Source organism: Mus musculus, chromosome 4 (assembly GCF_000001635.26).
Source record: "Mus musculus strain C57BL/6J chromosome 4, GRCm38.p6 C57BL/6J".
In the NCBI taxonomy this organism is placed as follows: Eukaryota; Metazoa; Chordata; class Mammalia; order Rodentia; family Muridae; genus Mus; species Mus musculus.
In genome coordinates, this window is record NC_000070.6 from 70,216,640 (window position 1) to 70,230,595 (window position 13,956).

At 47.5% G+C, this 13,956-nt stretch overlaps 1 protein-coding gene across 2 annotated transcripts in view; it reads right to left on the minus strand.

Moving 5' to 3' along the window:
• Positions 1-215: 215 nt before the first annotated feature.
• Positions 216-13,956, minus strand: part of Cdk5rap2 (CDK5 regulatory subunit associated protein 2) — a 193,581-nt gene continuing 179,840 nt past the window's right edge. For both annotated transcript variants that reach the window (NM_001313762.1, NM_145990.4), the window contains 3 exons: positions 11,959-12,085; positions 6,891-6,937; positions 216-6,475 (listed from right to left, as the gene is read on the minus strand). In NM_001313762.1, coding sequence (NP_001300691.1) covers positions 6,419-6,475; positions 6,891-6,937; positions 11,959-12,085 — 231 coding nt within the window. In that variant the 3' untranslated portion in view covers positions 216-6,418. The remainder of the gene's footprint in view (positions 6,476-6,890; positions 6,938-11,958; positions 12,086-13,956) is intronic.

Consider the following 13,956-nt stretch of genomic DNA (forward strand, 5'->3'; position numbering starts at 1 on the left):
TCCCCAAATACCTACATACCTGGGAATCCCTGATATCCCTGTCTTGTGGCAGCAGAAATGTCCTGAAGAAGTATGAAAATCAACTGGGTAAGGAGGCTACCCTCCTGTGGAGAAACAATTACTATCACATACAATATAACACTCTAATGGCAGGATCACTTATATTCGAATAGACATTATGGCACATGGTTCCATGAAATGAATATAATAGACTTGTTTTATATTGCAATGCACACTTTAATTATACATTTCAATAATTCCTTCAACAAATTACATAGACACATTCTGAAGTAATGGAGTCCCATAACCATACATAACAACCTGCCTGAGGGGAGGATGCTGAAGGTGGTGGAAGAGGCTGGAGTGGGAGAATCAGTCTCTCAGCCCTGGGCACATGGCTTCTGGCTCTCATCTCTGGAGGCTCTTCACAAAAAGCCCTGTGGCAGCATCTGCCCACCCAGGCAGTATTCTATTATATTCTCTTCTATCCAGTCTCTGTAGCTCCCTCTCAGTGACAGCAGCTCGTGACTTCCCAGGCCAGGTATTCAATATGCCCTGTCACTGCTACAAGAAAATGACACGCGGCCTGTGGAGTCACATTCATGTTCACTAAGGCATGTTAGTTTTCCATTGCTGTCATCAGAGATTATCACAAACAGATTCGTTGAATACCTGACCTCATTGTCCTAACAGATCTTCAGGCAGAAGACTGGAAGGGGTTTCACTGAGTACAAAGGTGGGTTTTTTTCTCCCCTCCTGGAGTGCAGTGATGCCATGGTTTTAATGTACAGTGTGCCCCACAGGCTCAAGTGTTTGAATGCTTGGTCTCCAGCTGTTGCAGATATTTCAAGAGTCTTTTGTGCACATGGGTGTAGCTGGCAGACTGATCATTAGAGGCTGGCCTTGAAGGTTCTACAGGCTTCTGCTTCCAGTCTGTGCCATGTAAACAAGTTGATAACACAAGCTCCTGCCATTACAGACCGCTTTTCCACCTACCATGCCTTCTTCTCCTGATGAACTATGCAGCTTTTCCTTAAATTTCCCTCTTACTTTGTAACACGGACAAAAAAGCATTGACTACAGGGGAGGATTGGCTTGCAGCTCTTCCCAGTTTCTCAAGGTAACCTGCATTCCTGGGCTCCTGGCCCTGCCCTCCACCACGACCCTGCCCCTCATCCTGAAAATGTCACTGCTCTCTTTGATCAAGGAAAATCGGTTCTTCTAAGGACTCTGGTTAGACTGGGCCCACCTGGGTAAAAAGAAACCTCTCCAAGACAAGGTCTGAAATGTGGAGAACCTCTGTGCATGTCTGTTTGCAAATAAAGAAGCACATTTCCAATTCCAGAGAAATGGAAGGTGGCAGGTATGGGCATCTTAAGGGGCCAGTGTTCTGCCTGCCACAAGCACCAGTTTATAATACCGAAGAGGCTGTGACTTCCTCTTCCTCTATTAAAAGGTCATAATATCAGGGCTGAAGAGATGGCCCAGGGGTTAAGAGCACCCACACAGAGGACCACAACCATTTGTAACTAGTCCTACGGGTTCCGATACCATCTTCTGGTCTCTACAGGAACTGCATACATATGATGCATATGTTATGCCATGCAGGCAAAACACTCTTACACATAAAAATTAAAGTTCATACTTGTGCTCAATCACATTAATTATGATAACATAAGATGTAGTTTCTGGCCCAGATGTTCAATGGATGAGAAGTATGCATGTAAATGCAGTAAACTGATATATAACCCACTTTGCCCGTTACCTATTTAGATCCATTCTTGGGTCTCAATTAACTTAGCTGCCTATAGTTGTAACTTAATTCTGATGCATTTTCTAGGGGAAAACTGTGATTGAAACAGATGCCTAGAGGTGATGCTTGGGGGAGCCTTTTGTTGTCTGTGGTAGATGGGCTGGACACCTGGGGGATGACCATTTTAAACTAGGAGTGACATATACACAGCTGTGAGTTGCAGGTGAATCCAGAGCTTATGAAGAGAATGGTAAGACTGGTACCACATGGATGGGAGATGAAGTTGTCACCCTGGAGGGCTAAGTATCGAGAGAATGATGCCTGGATTGGAAGCCTCACTGGTGAGTAGTGGAGCTCACCCTGACTCTGCAGAAACCAGGTATAAGCTGGAGATACGCTGCCCAGAGGAAGACTGTTACTTTCTTCTACAACCAGCTGCATGCTGTAATGGTCTGCTGTAAGGATGGGCAGGAATGGAGAGGAGAAAGAGAGTGAAGCATAGAAAGAGGTCAAGGGTGAAAGCAGATCCAAGGCTGGTGAGAGGAGAAAAAGCCAGGAAACACCCACCACAAAAAGAAACCTGGGCAAGGAAGGCTGAAGAGAGACAGGGGTATTTGGATCATTACCTGAGGGCAATTCAGATTCGGAGAGCAAAAACAGCCCTTCCCAAACAGCTTCTTGGCTCCCCTAGGCCACAGCCCAGAGGTGGCATTTACAGAAGGTGCCAGGCAAGCCTTGGAAATCACCTTCAGGTCGAAACCCCCTGCTTCATAGGCTCTCTCTCATCCTGCTAGCATCTGCCTTGCAGCTACCAGGATCAGAAAGGTCGGGTCCTCCTGGGTATAGAGCTGGCCTCTTGCGGATGTTCCAGGGCTGTCACCTGCCCGCTGATAGGACTCATCTCCAGGTTTATGTGAATGTTTGGATGGATGTACATACAGGGAGGTCATAGACAATCTTGGGTATCATTTCTTACTTACCAACCACCTTGTTTGTTGAAAGGGTCTCTCATAGGTTTGAGGTCTTTAAGTTAAACAGGCCCCAGGAACCTTCCTTTGTCTCTCTAGTGATATTGTAATTAGAGGTACAAGCCACATGCCTAGCTTCTAAAAGCCATCTTCTCCCTAGACTATCCCCTTCATCCTACAAACATATCACAAGTGATTTCCCCAATAATACACAGATCTCAAAGCTGTTCATATCCAGGCTCATGTTTGGAGTTCCAGCCACATTTCATCTCCTTGGTCCTCTGTTAAGTCCAGAGGTATCAGGGTCACTAGCTTATGCTACTCTGTTGAAGAAGGGACTGTGGTTGAAGAGATACCCCAGGGTCTGGCCAGTCTGGCTGCATAGTGCCCATTACATCTGCTGATGAGAAAACAGGCTTGCTCCAACCAAGAGCCCTGAGGTCTCAGCAAGATCCTGGGTCCCAAGGTTTGTCCACAGTCACCTACCTGGCACCTGACAGCACAGGTAGAGTGGACGACCTGTTTGTGGTGAGAGGGGAGCTGCCTTGCTGCTGCTGAGGCTGAGCCTGGGTTTCTCAAGAGACAGGATGAGTCACTGTGATAATTGAATTTTTTACTTCGACTTAAAATACAGCCAAGATTGAAGAGGCAATCTGGCAGGGCCAGGTTCCCGAAGGCGGGCTTCTTGGCCTCCACAATACTGAGACCTTATTAACAAGATCACTCTTTCTCCTTTCATGGGTCATTTACAAGCAGTTCTTGGGGCTGCTGTGTCAAGGAATTCAATTGTGGGTCTCTGAGCCCCTGCCTTGGCTATCCAGGACATTGTGCCAGAAACTGTTAGGAAGAAAGGATCATAATACAGAGGAATGGCTACATCTATCTATCTATCTATCTATCCATCCATCCATCTATCTATGTATTTAACAGACAACATTCTTGGGAGAACGATCTAGCAGGCTCTGAAGATTCAGTTTCCTCTGTGGTGAAATGTGCAGGGGTTCAAATAAAGGAAGTTCTGCAGAGAGCTACTGTACATTGGACTTCCTAGTGGGATAAACACTGAAGGCCACTCCCAAGGCAGACAGGGAAGGAGACACAGCCCATCCCTCCGGTCTCTCTATATGTAGCCTTGCAGCTGGGTCTCTCAGGTGCAGCTGCTCAGGAACACGTGGCGATTAAATTTCACCAACGGGAAATTGATGCTTTTTTTCCCCCTGATTACTGCTTCAGAGCCTCCTGAATTCAGCTGCTGGTAAAATTAACTCACCAGGGACAATGGAGCATTTTCCAAGGTCCAAACTGTCCTTATTTGCAGTTTGTTCTTGGCCTGCATCCAGTCAAAACAAACCAGAATGCTCCCACACCTCCCAGACGAGGGAGGGCCTCCCCTAGCCCAAGTCTGGGAGTATTTTAGGGTAGAGAATAACATCACAGTTGCTTTGGATGACTGTGTTGCTGAAAGCTTGTAGGAGACCTGAAGTGAGGTAACCTGAACTCCCAGAGGTTCAGCCCTGCAGGGCCTACTCCCAGGCTCCCCAGGTTTAGTGACCAGAGGTTCCAAAACCCCTCCCACCCATGCCAATGAGCAATGTACTACGCATGTGCCAGGTAAGGTAACACTGTATACCACAGGTACACCTGAATCCAGGTTTATCTTCCAGCCAGGTCTGGGTACTCCTCCTGATCCTGTACAAAGTACTGTGTGCGCGTACACACACACACACACACACACACACACACACACACACACACACACAAAATCCCCCGCCCTCACCCCCCCCCCCCACACACTTGTGAACATCTGATAGCAGGCACTCCAGAGGGCACTTCTAAAACTGGCAAGAATAGCCACCGAGAGATACTGAAGAAAAGATGTTGATTTAGGACAAGAGCCTTACAGTTCAGCTAACTTCAATTTTTACAGCTTAAGACATCAGGGTTAGGGGGAAAGATAACTCCCACTGAACAGGTTATGCAAACTGAGGACAGAAGCATGTGGCTAGAGACTAGAAGACAGATCTGCTGCCCTCCTCAGCAGACAAGCTTCTCAGGGAAAGGAACTTGTGGAGAAAAGAACCTCACTCGAAGCAGTACCTAAACCTGCTTTGCACACATTGACACATCAGAAAATGATGCAACTGTACAGAAAGAGTACAGATGACAGCAGCCCACTAAGGAAGAGGCTGCCCTGACTGAGCAGACAGAGGCAGAGAGCAGGCACCTGGGCTTCAGCTCTCTGGCCAAGCAGCTGAGGGCCCTGACAGCTGCCTTGTTGGGTAGCCATGGGGCAGCAAGGAAAGCCAGCCCAGAGTATGGAAGAAGCCAGTCTGGTTATAGAAATGGGTAATTTTAATTGCCAGCACAGCCAGCAATTCTGTGTGTGTGTGTGTCCATTCAGTATGGACACAGTTGCTCTCTAATAGCTCACCGAGGATTAGCAAACAGGAAGTGTCTGATCGGGGGCTGGGAGGTGGGCACAGAGAAAGTCAGTGTCCAGCATCAGGACTCTGAGGACTTCAGCATGGGAAGAGATTTCCTAAGGACCACTCAGTGCTGGCTAGGAAAGGAAAGGCAGAAAAAGGCTAAGAACAGAAGGGGCATCTTAGGCTGACACAGTCAGCTGGAAACAAGGAGGCAAGAGAAGAGGGAAGAGTGGTAGCAGCTGTGTGATCCCTGCCAGGGGCCCTGCCTGGAACCAGAGAACAGCAGGAAGCTGCTAACATGGGCAGGCCTGATCACATGCATGACTGGCCTCTGCACCTTGGCTGCTTTAGGGGAAGGAGGGAGAAGACTCGAGGAAAAGAACCAAAGACTCGAAAGGAGCCTAGAGAAGGGGAAAGGCCGATGGACCAGAGCAGAAAAAGGGCTCTGAGAAGAGATGAAGTAGCAGGCAAAATGGAAGGACAGATGATAAGAAACAACATGTCAGCGTGATGGACTCCAGCAGGAAAGAAAAGAGCTATAACCAGGGCCAGGCCAGCTTTGTTTAGTGCTCAGAAACCCATGCATGCAGGACAAGGCTAAGAACAGTTAAATACGAAGTCAGTGGCAGGGTTGCAGCAAGCCAATGCACCAGGCACCAACACAGTTGAGCAGACAGGAGACAGGCAAAAGCCGAGAACCAGCTCTGGGCTGTTTGTTGTATCTGAAACCACTTCCCTGTAGAAGATGGTTCTAGGACAGGATGTCAGGAGCTGAGTGCCTGCCTGGGGAGGCACAGTGCCAACGCAATCCCACATGGACTCATTTCTCCCTGGATCCTGGAGTGGGCTTAGAGGTATGTGAGATCTGAGGTCCATGTGGGTCCCCAGACAGTCCTGTGTCTTGCAAGGGACCTGGGCTTTGAGGTCCACCCAGAATATGTGAATCACACATTTGAAATGGAATGACTCACTTAAGTACTTCTAACTGCAGTGCTGGCTAAAACCTGAGCTCTCAGACCTGAGGGTGAATGTGAAGCCCACCAGTGTGCAAGGTGCTCCAGGTTAATCACAATCCAGCGCCAAGGTCTTTCTGGTGCCTGACTGCAGAGCAATGGATCCTTTGAGACAATAGCCTCAAGCCCATTTTCAGACAAAAATCACCGCGCACTTCCTCTGGCCAGCAGCCTTTGCTTCCCTCACCACCAGGAGCCACAGTGAGGACAGAGGCAGCTGATCTCAGGGCCACAAGCTTTATTAGCTGAAAGGTCTCCTCATGAGCCCGGTCTGCTGGGACTGGATGCTCCTGGACGGGTGGCCCCAGGCCTGAGCTAGGAAAAGGAAGAGGGAAAAAAAGAGCGAGAATATTAGGACATAGGATTTCAAAGTAAGATCCCTGACAGCGTTAAAAACATGCTGCTATTTTAAAACTTCTTTCAAAGACAGTTTGATCAGTAAACATCACAACAAAGTGACCATGGACACACACTGCATTCACACATTCACTCTTCATTCATTCATCCCAAAGGGCTGCACATATGCCTCTGTGTAGGCTTTGTCTGCTGTATTTCTCACTGGTGAAACATCACTGAAAGAGGTATCAGAGCTTCCACTGAGGACAGCTGTGAGACACCAGAACTTGTCACACTCTTTGGGCAGAAAATTGCAGCTGTTTGTGGAGGCAGAAGACTTCCCCAACTCCTAGTACCCAAAAGCGCTGAGTGTAGACAACTCAAGGGCTGTTACCTCCAGGTTTCCCCTGGCCTTCCGAAGGACTTGGTGGGTGATGACCACTGAGGAGAAAGCACAAAACACAACAGTTAGAGCCATAGACAGCATGAAACAGACAGAGTAGAATGAAAACAACCATTGAGCAGGAAGCCTGGACCTAAAAAAACTGGACAACTTCTGAAGCATCCTCAACAGGCTGCTGCTTGAACAAATGACCCTCCACCACTGGTGGCGCTGGTTCGGAAAGTGTCCAAGTGTCATTGCTGTGTTAAAATATTCGGGCAAAAAGCAACATAGGAAGCATTTATTTTAGCTCACAATTCTCCGTTACAGTCCATCACTGTAGACATCAAGGCAACAGGAGCCTGAGTCAGGTAGTCAAACCACAGCCACAGTCAAGAACAGTCAGTTTCTCTACTCTTTCCAGCTCAAAATTCCCCTGCTGAGGGAATGACTGAGTCTTGTTACATCAATTAATTAGTAAGACCACTCCCTAGAAACTTGCCCACGGGCCAACCCAATGTAGACTCTCACTTATTGAGACTCTCTTCCCAGGTGAATTTAGGTTGTTTCACATTCACAGTTAGTGATAATCCTCATGAACCTTGGGACTGAGATCTAGAGAGCAAAAGTTGGCTGCTGGAGCCAAGCCCTGAAAGAGCCCCCAACACCTCAGACTGTGCTGCTCCTGGATGCCTTCCCAACATGGACAGTACCCCTCCCCCCCAAACCCTGATCCAAGAGAGATCCCTCTTCCTCTAAGTAGCTTCTCTCAGAGGTTTTGTTTAGTCACAGCAATGAGTAACTAACAAAAAAGTCCCAAGGCATCAAGACCAGAGAAGTATGAAGCTCTCACATGTTCTTTCTCAACCCCCAGGGCCCAATTACCCATCAGGAAGCCTGGGCCACAGATAGCACTTCAAGTCCTCATAGGGACCCAAAGAGAAGAGTATGCATTCTATTTCTTAGAGGCAATGCCAGGCTCCATGGCCACCTGGCTCTTCTTCTGTCGCTGGGGAAGAACCACAGTGCTGGGCAGTGTAGAGGGGAGGATCTTACAGTGGCCAGCCTCCTCTGGTGTCTTGTGCCCTCTGAGAAGCAGTGTGGGAAACAAGCCCACACTTGAAGGCCCATGCCAAGTGCCAGGGAAGTCCTGTGAAAGCAGAGGTTTACTTGGCCATTCTTCAAGCATGCTCTTGCTATCCTGGGAGAATGAACTCAGGGCATTTGTCTCCTCCTGCTTGTCAGCTGGTACACCAGCAGCATGGTTCCCCAGGGCAAGCTTGTTCTGTCTAAACAGGAGTAGCTAATCGGGAAGTTCAGAGGCTCCTGCTCACTTACACTTGACCTGTGTCAGTCACCACTCAAGAGCAAGCATGCACAAAGAGCTTCCTTCCATAGTCCCTTCTTGTCCAGCACAGCCTAAGACTGAGAAGGATGCCAAGTCGCTGAGCCTAATTGGGAATCTAAAGGCAGAACTTCAGAGGCACAGAGGCATTAGTTTGAGGCCATGTTGGGCTCAAAGAGGGGAAAAAAACAAAAAAAAATCCATTCTAGGTAGGACATGGTGAGGGCCAAGAAGTACCTGCTCCTTAGAATCCCAGGTCCTTGGTTCGTGCTTGCTGAGGCTACATGTGACTCAACCCAGCACATAGCCCCACTGCCCGCTTACTCGAAATAACTGTTCTAAGGTTGTCTGGAGGAAATTTTTTTTCTTCACAAAATTTCCAACTGAACAAGTCAACATGCTTCACGTTTTATCTGCATAAAGAGAATTTTTCAGGTGTTCCCTGCCTCTCTATATCTCCATCTTACCCCTGGCTGCAGGGTTCACGATGTGCCCTTGGAAGCCCAATTTATCTGAGGTTCAGAGCATACAGCTCTAGTGTGGATAGAAAGTTTTGAAGTTTTATGGGCAGAGACCATCACTTTCTCAAGATTCATCAAGGGGTCTGTGACCCAGAAAAGGTTGTCATGGCATGGAGGTTAAAAATAATCTTGAAAGGCCACTGGATGTACCCAGTGAGCCATGCTCAGCATAAGCACTAAAGTGGCACCAGTTAGCTCGAGTTTTGAAGTCTCTCTTATATCTAAACAGGTACAACACCCACATTCCCACACTCAGGAATCCCTGCTGTGATGAGAAGACGAGGTTCAGAGAGGGAAAGAATGCACCTCGAATCAGATGGCCCTCTGTGGAGAGACAAGCACACACCTGGGCCAGAAGAGACTGGCAAGGAAAATGTCCACTGGAGGACCCACTGCTCCCCACAATAGGTACTGACTCGCTGAAGGCCCTAATACTGTGAGAGGATCACTACCCTTATTTGGCAAAGCAGGATCCGAGGCACGGAAGTGAAGAGGACAGTGCCAGGCCATGTGCCTCAAGAGTGGTAGGCTCCCAGGTTCCTATGTCTCGCCCTTTCCCAGCTCTGATTTTTCTCATCCCTGTCCCCATGTGGAGGAGTCAGGGTAGGGGACACCATGTCAATGTCACTCTGTCACTTCAAAATCAAGAACAGACGTGGTTGATTGAAGAGCTTAGGCGTATTACGGGACTTAGCTCTTTGAGACAAGAGGTGGAACCTAGTACTGAGGGGTTCCAGGGAAGACCCATGCCTGCCAACCCTAGGCAAGATCCTCACCCTGCCCTGGTCAGGTCAGCCACAGACCTGGCCTAGGAGACACCGATAGTGATGCTGAACCATTTGTGTAAGCAGCACTAGGTCCAAATGACTGAAAGGGGGAAGCAGCCTGTGTGGGGCACCTGTTCTCTCCCCGACATTGGTGGCATCACTCTCCCAATTCTGCACATGTGATTTTAACTAGTACCAAGAGCTTTGTGGCCAACTGTGTTTAAAATTTAAATGTGTCCCTGTTTATAGAGGAGGAGCCTACTCCTCAGAGTCAGAGTCACTTAATGCATGTCACAAAGGAGGGCAAAGCTGAGACAAGGGTACATTCCCAGTCCTCACATACTGACCCAGCACGTGGCAGGGCAGGGGTCTGGGCCACCATCTGAACTGAATTCCTCTGAAATTCCTCATCCAAAACCAGCATCAGCAGCAGGATCGGGGGGATTCCTGTGCTCGAGCTCTACTCCCTGGACTCAGGCTGGAGGAAGTACCGCCTCTTACTCTGGCATTCCCAGGAGTCTGGCCCAAATGTTCCACAGCACCTGAGCATGCCTACAACTGCCACCGTCACCCACAGTTCTGAGGAATCCTCTTCTCCATAGGTAAGGTAAGTACCTCAGCCAGCCCCACAATATCCGGTCTCTCGAGCAACGACCTGTCTGTCAGAGTCATCCTTCCGCAGCAGCCCTGCCTGCTGGAAGGCTATGGAAGATCTCCTAAGCTCCGTCATCTCTCCATGCTCTGCTAGTTGATATTCTGATACACACATGGACCAGGCCAAACCCTGCTGCAACTCTTTGATCCCAGCCCATAGGTTCTTTGTCCCACTTTCCCTCTCTTATGGCTTGGACATGAAACGTTCTCTATGAACGCCTGTGTTTGAACACTCAGTTCCCAGTTGTTGGTACTATTTGGAGAGGTCACAAAAGTGAGGCCTTGCTGGAATGAGTACTTCAACTAGCAACCTCATGCTACTATTCCCATGTACAGGAACTGGTCCCACCACCATGCCCCACCACGGTTAGTTTCATACCCTAAACTGCAAGGCAAACCAAACTTCTTAACTTGCTACCATGGAGGTTTATACCACATGGCAGGACATCTAGCCAGTGCACTGTTGCTCAAGAGAAAGCTTTGGCATGCCCGGAGCACTCACTGCTCTCTTGCTTCTGAAGAATCTCGGGTTCCTGCTTATCTGCTGTCTGACTGACATCCCTCAGGGCCAATCAGCTTTAATCTTGACTCAAAGCCTCAGCACCTTCCAGGCGGTCATAAGTAGGCCCTCAGTTTGTAAAGCAGAAGCTACATGCCTCCCCATCCTTTAGTAAGTCCAGCTCCTTGATGATAGAAACTAGTGTTCCTCTTTCCTCAGAGCCTGGGAATGGGACACTGGACAGGAGTCCACGGCCTGGCTGTAACTGAATTTCACTCATTTGCAGTTCAAACTGTACTAATCTCATCGTCTTTGCAGAAGGTTCCCAGTGGGGCAATTTAAGAGACTGCCTACTTAGCAATAATCTTTATGTTCGGTGCCTCTAGGAAATGCTGCTGAGAGAGTATCCCTGGGCTGTGGTAGTGGAGAGAAGAAGGTACAATTGGTGACCCTACCAAGATAGGCAATCTGACTGGCTGACTGCATGGGCAAGACCAGAGCTGAGCTGCTGGAGACCCTGGTGGAAGCTGCTTGGCTCCACACACTGGTGAGTGTTGCCGGGTTGAACACAGGCACACAGCTGCTGATAGTCTCTGCTGCAGCTGGGTTAGAGCCAGCACTGACTGACCTTAGCCTTTCTTCCTTCTCCAGTGAAGCTCGTTGTAGGAACACCATACAGAGCTTTCACATGAAGCATGGCAGGCTGATCCTCTGCAGCAGAAAGGAGCCACCTTGATCTTCACTGTAGGTCTTTCCCCACAGGCCCTGGTCTCTGGTCCCCTTCCTGCCTCAGCCTACCAGTCAGCTGTTATTCTTCACCAAGACTATTCTGAGTTCTCACACACTCACACAGAAAGCCTACGCCTCGCCCCTGCCTGTGCGGCTCGTGTCCTGGGTGGCCATTTCATGTTCCAGGTGACAATGTTTACTCTGCTCCCTCCAGAATCAGCTCAGAGTGCCCTTCCTCCAGGACACTCATCTCTAAGGACAGACATATTCCTAGCATACTCCTAACCACCATGTTACTATAATGCACAATTTGTCACTCCATGAGAGGACAGTCCTGCCAGAATTGACTGTGTGTTGAAAAGGACAGAGCAAGAGAAAACCACCACCAACAACAAAAACAACAACAATAACAACAACAAGAAAACACCCTCAAATAGGAGGCATGATCTTAAAAGCCTGGGCTCCAAGGAACATAAGGCAGGGCTGTACTGTCAGCCCACAGAGGCAGACAGTAGCCAGCTGTGGCAGCAACCCAACCCCCACCCCACCCCCGCCTCTCACTTACACTGATCAAAGATGACTTTCTCCTGGTGCTTGCTCTGCTGCAATAGTTTTGCTGTGTTCTGCAGCTTCTTTTCTTGTTCAAACAATTTTTTGTGTAGTTTCGTGTTCTCTGCCTTCATTTCTCCAATCTAAAGAAAAAAAAAAAAAGAATTAGAAAAATATAATAACACAAAATACCAGATTACACAAGAAGACTAAAAGTAATATCAAAAGATGTTCAACTCAACCTCACTAGCAAAAAAAAAAAAAAAAAAATCTGAATAAGTTAGACGCCCCTTTCACACATTACATTAGCAAAACTGGACTGAATCCAGGGTGGAGGAAAACTGTCAGGACCATGGTAGGGCTTAGGATAGTTGCAGTGTGGTGAGGATGAACGATCTCCTGAACTGTGAATGCATGTAGTCCTCTGACCTGGCAATCCTGCACCACATCTACCCCTTGGGGTAAACACATCAGCACAAGGAGATGCCTCTCTCCACAGGCACTCACCTTGGTACTGCCAGTGGGAAGAACAATAAACAAACTGATTTGTTCCCCATGAATCTGAATAAATAAGCTGTGGTACTTACATTGAAAGGAAGGATTGTGCAGCTACTAAAAAGGATGCTGTGGAGCTCTATTTATTGATTTCAAAAGATGATTACACTTAGCGAGAGAAAGAGCTCAAATCAACAGACTGAATGCTGCATCGGAGGCGCTTGTCTTTCATAAAAGGCAGCACAGATCTCCGCATCTATAAACATATATTGATGTGGTAACCAAACATCAAGAGTGAGTTTAACATTTTTGTAGTTTCTTTTGTTTTAAAATCTATTTTTGTTTATTTTATTTACTATTTATTTTATGTATGAGTTCTTTGAGTGCCAGAAGAGGACATCAGATCTCTTTATGGATGGTCATGAAACACCATGTGGGGTGTTGGGAATTGAACTCAGGACTTCTGGAAGTGCAGCCAGTGCTCTTAACTGCTGAGCGATCTCCCCAGATCACTGTAGTTTCTTTTTTGTTAACAGAAGTCATAATGCCAATTTAAATGGTTTTAACATTTGAATCTTAATATGACAATACTCAGCAAGCATAGAACACTAGAAGGACCAATTTTGATTTTTGTCAGAGTTGAGTGTGGATGCCAAGCCCACTATCCCGTGAAATGGCTCTGCAGACTCCCTTAGCTGGCTCCAAGGCTATGGGGACCCCTTTTCTCTTAGCTACACTGAACCACATCTGCTACCAAGAAGGAATAGGGTAAGTTGGCAGTTCATGTAATGCCTTTTTCAGTTTGTTTCCAAACTTGTTTATGGTATCTGTGCTTTCAAGAAAATAACAGAATCTAATTACACATTAAGTCGACCCGTGAGCCACATGTATGGACAGAAAGCTGGCTGTCTGGAAACTACCATATGCTTCACAGGAGACCAGATAAAGGCAAGCCACTGCAAAACACTTTGCTGGCAAATTAGGTGTGGGCGAGACAACTGTAAAAAGACGTAGGAGGAATAGTCTATAAGAATTCTATATTCAGATTGCTCTGCAAGTGCCTTAAGTTTCCTCTTCATCTTAAAAAAACCCAGAAATTGTTAGTGACAGAAATACATTATGGATGTGGTTTGTGAAAGAAAGAAGATGGGAAACTCCAATCAGCAGATCCATATTCAGAGAAAAGGCCTGGCCCTACATCAAAAGAATGGCAAATGAACGTTCATTTGTCTGGTTTAAGCTAAACTAAAATGTTTAAGGTATGTATCGTTTTTTGATTCCCTGCCTTAACCTCCTTTGAAGATTAACCAATCATGTCAGGTACAAAGACTTCAGTGCTTCTCTAAAAGGGATGCTAATTTCATCATTAGGTTTGCTTTGATTTTCTAGTACAGGCCAAGAGCCCAGGAACACTTGTCTTCTAGTCAGGATTTCACAGGCCACACATCCTAGGACAATGTCACCCTACAGTTCCACATCTGTGACGCTAAAATAGCAATCCGTGGCTCACCTTTAGCAC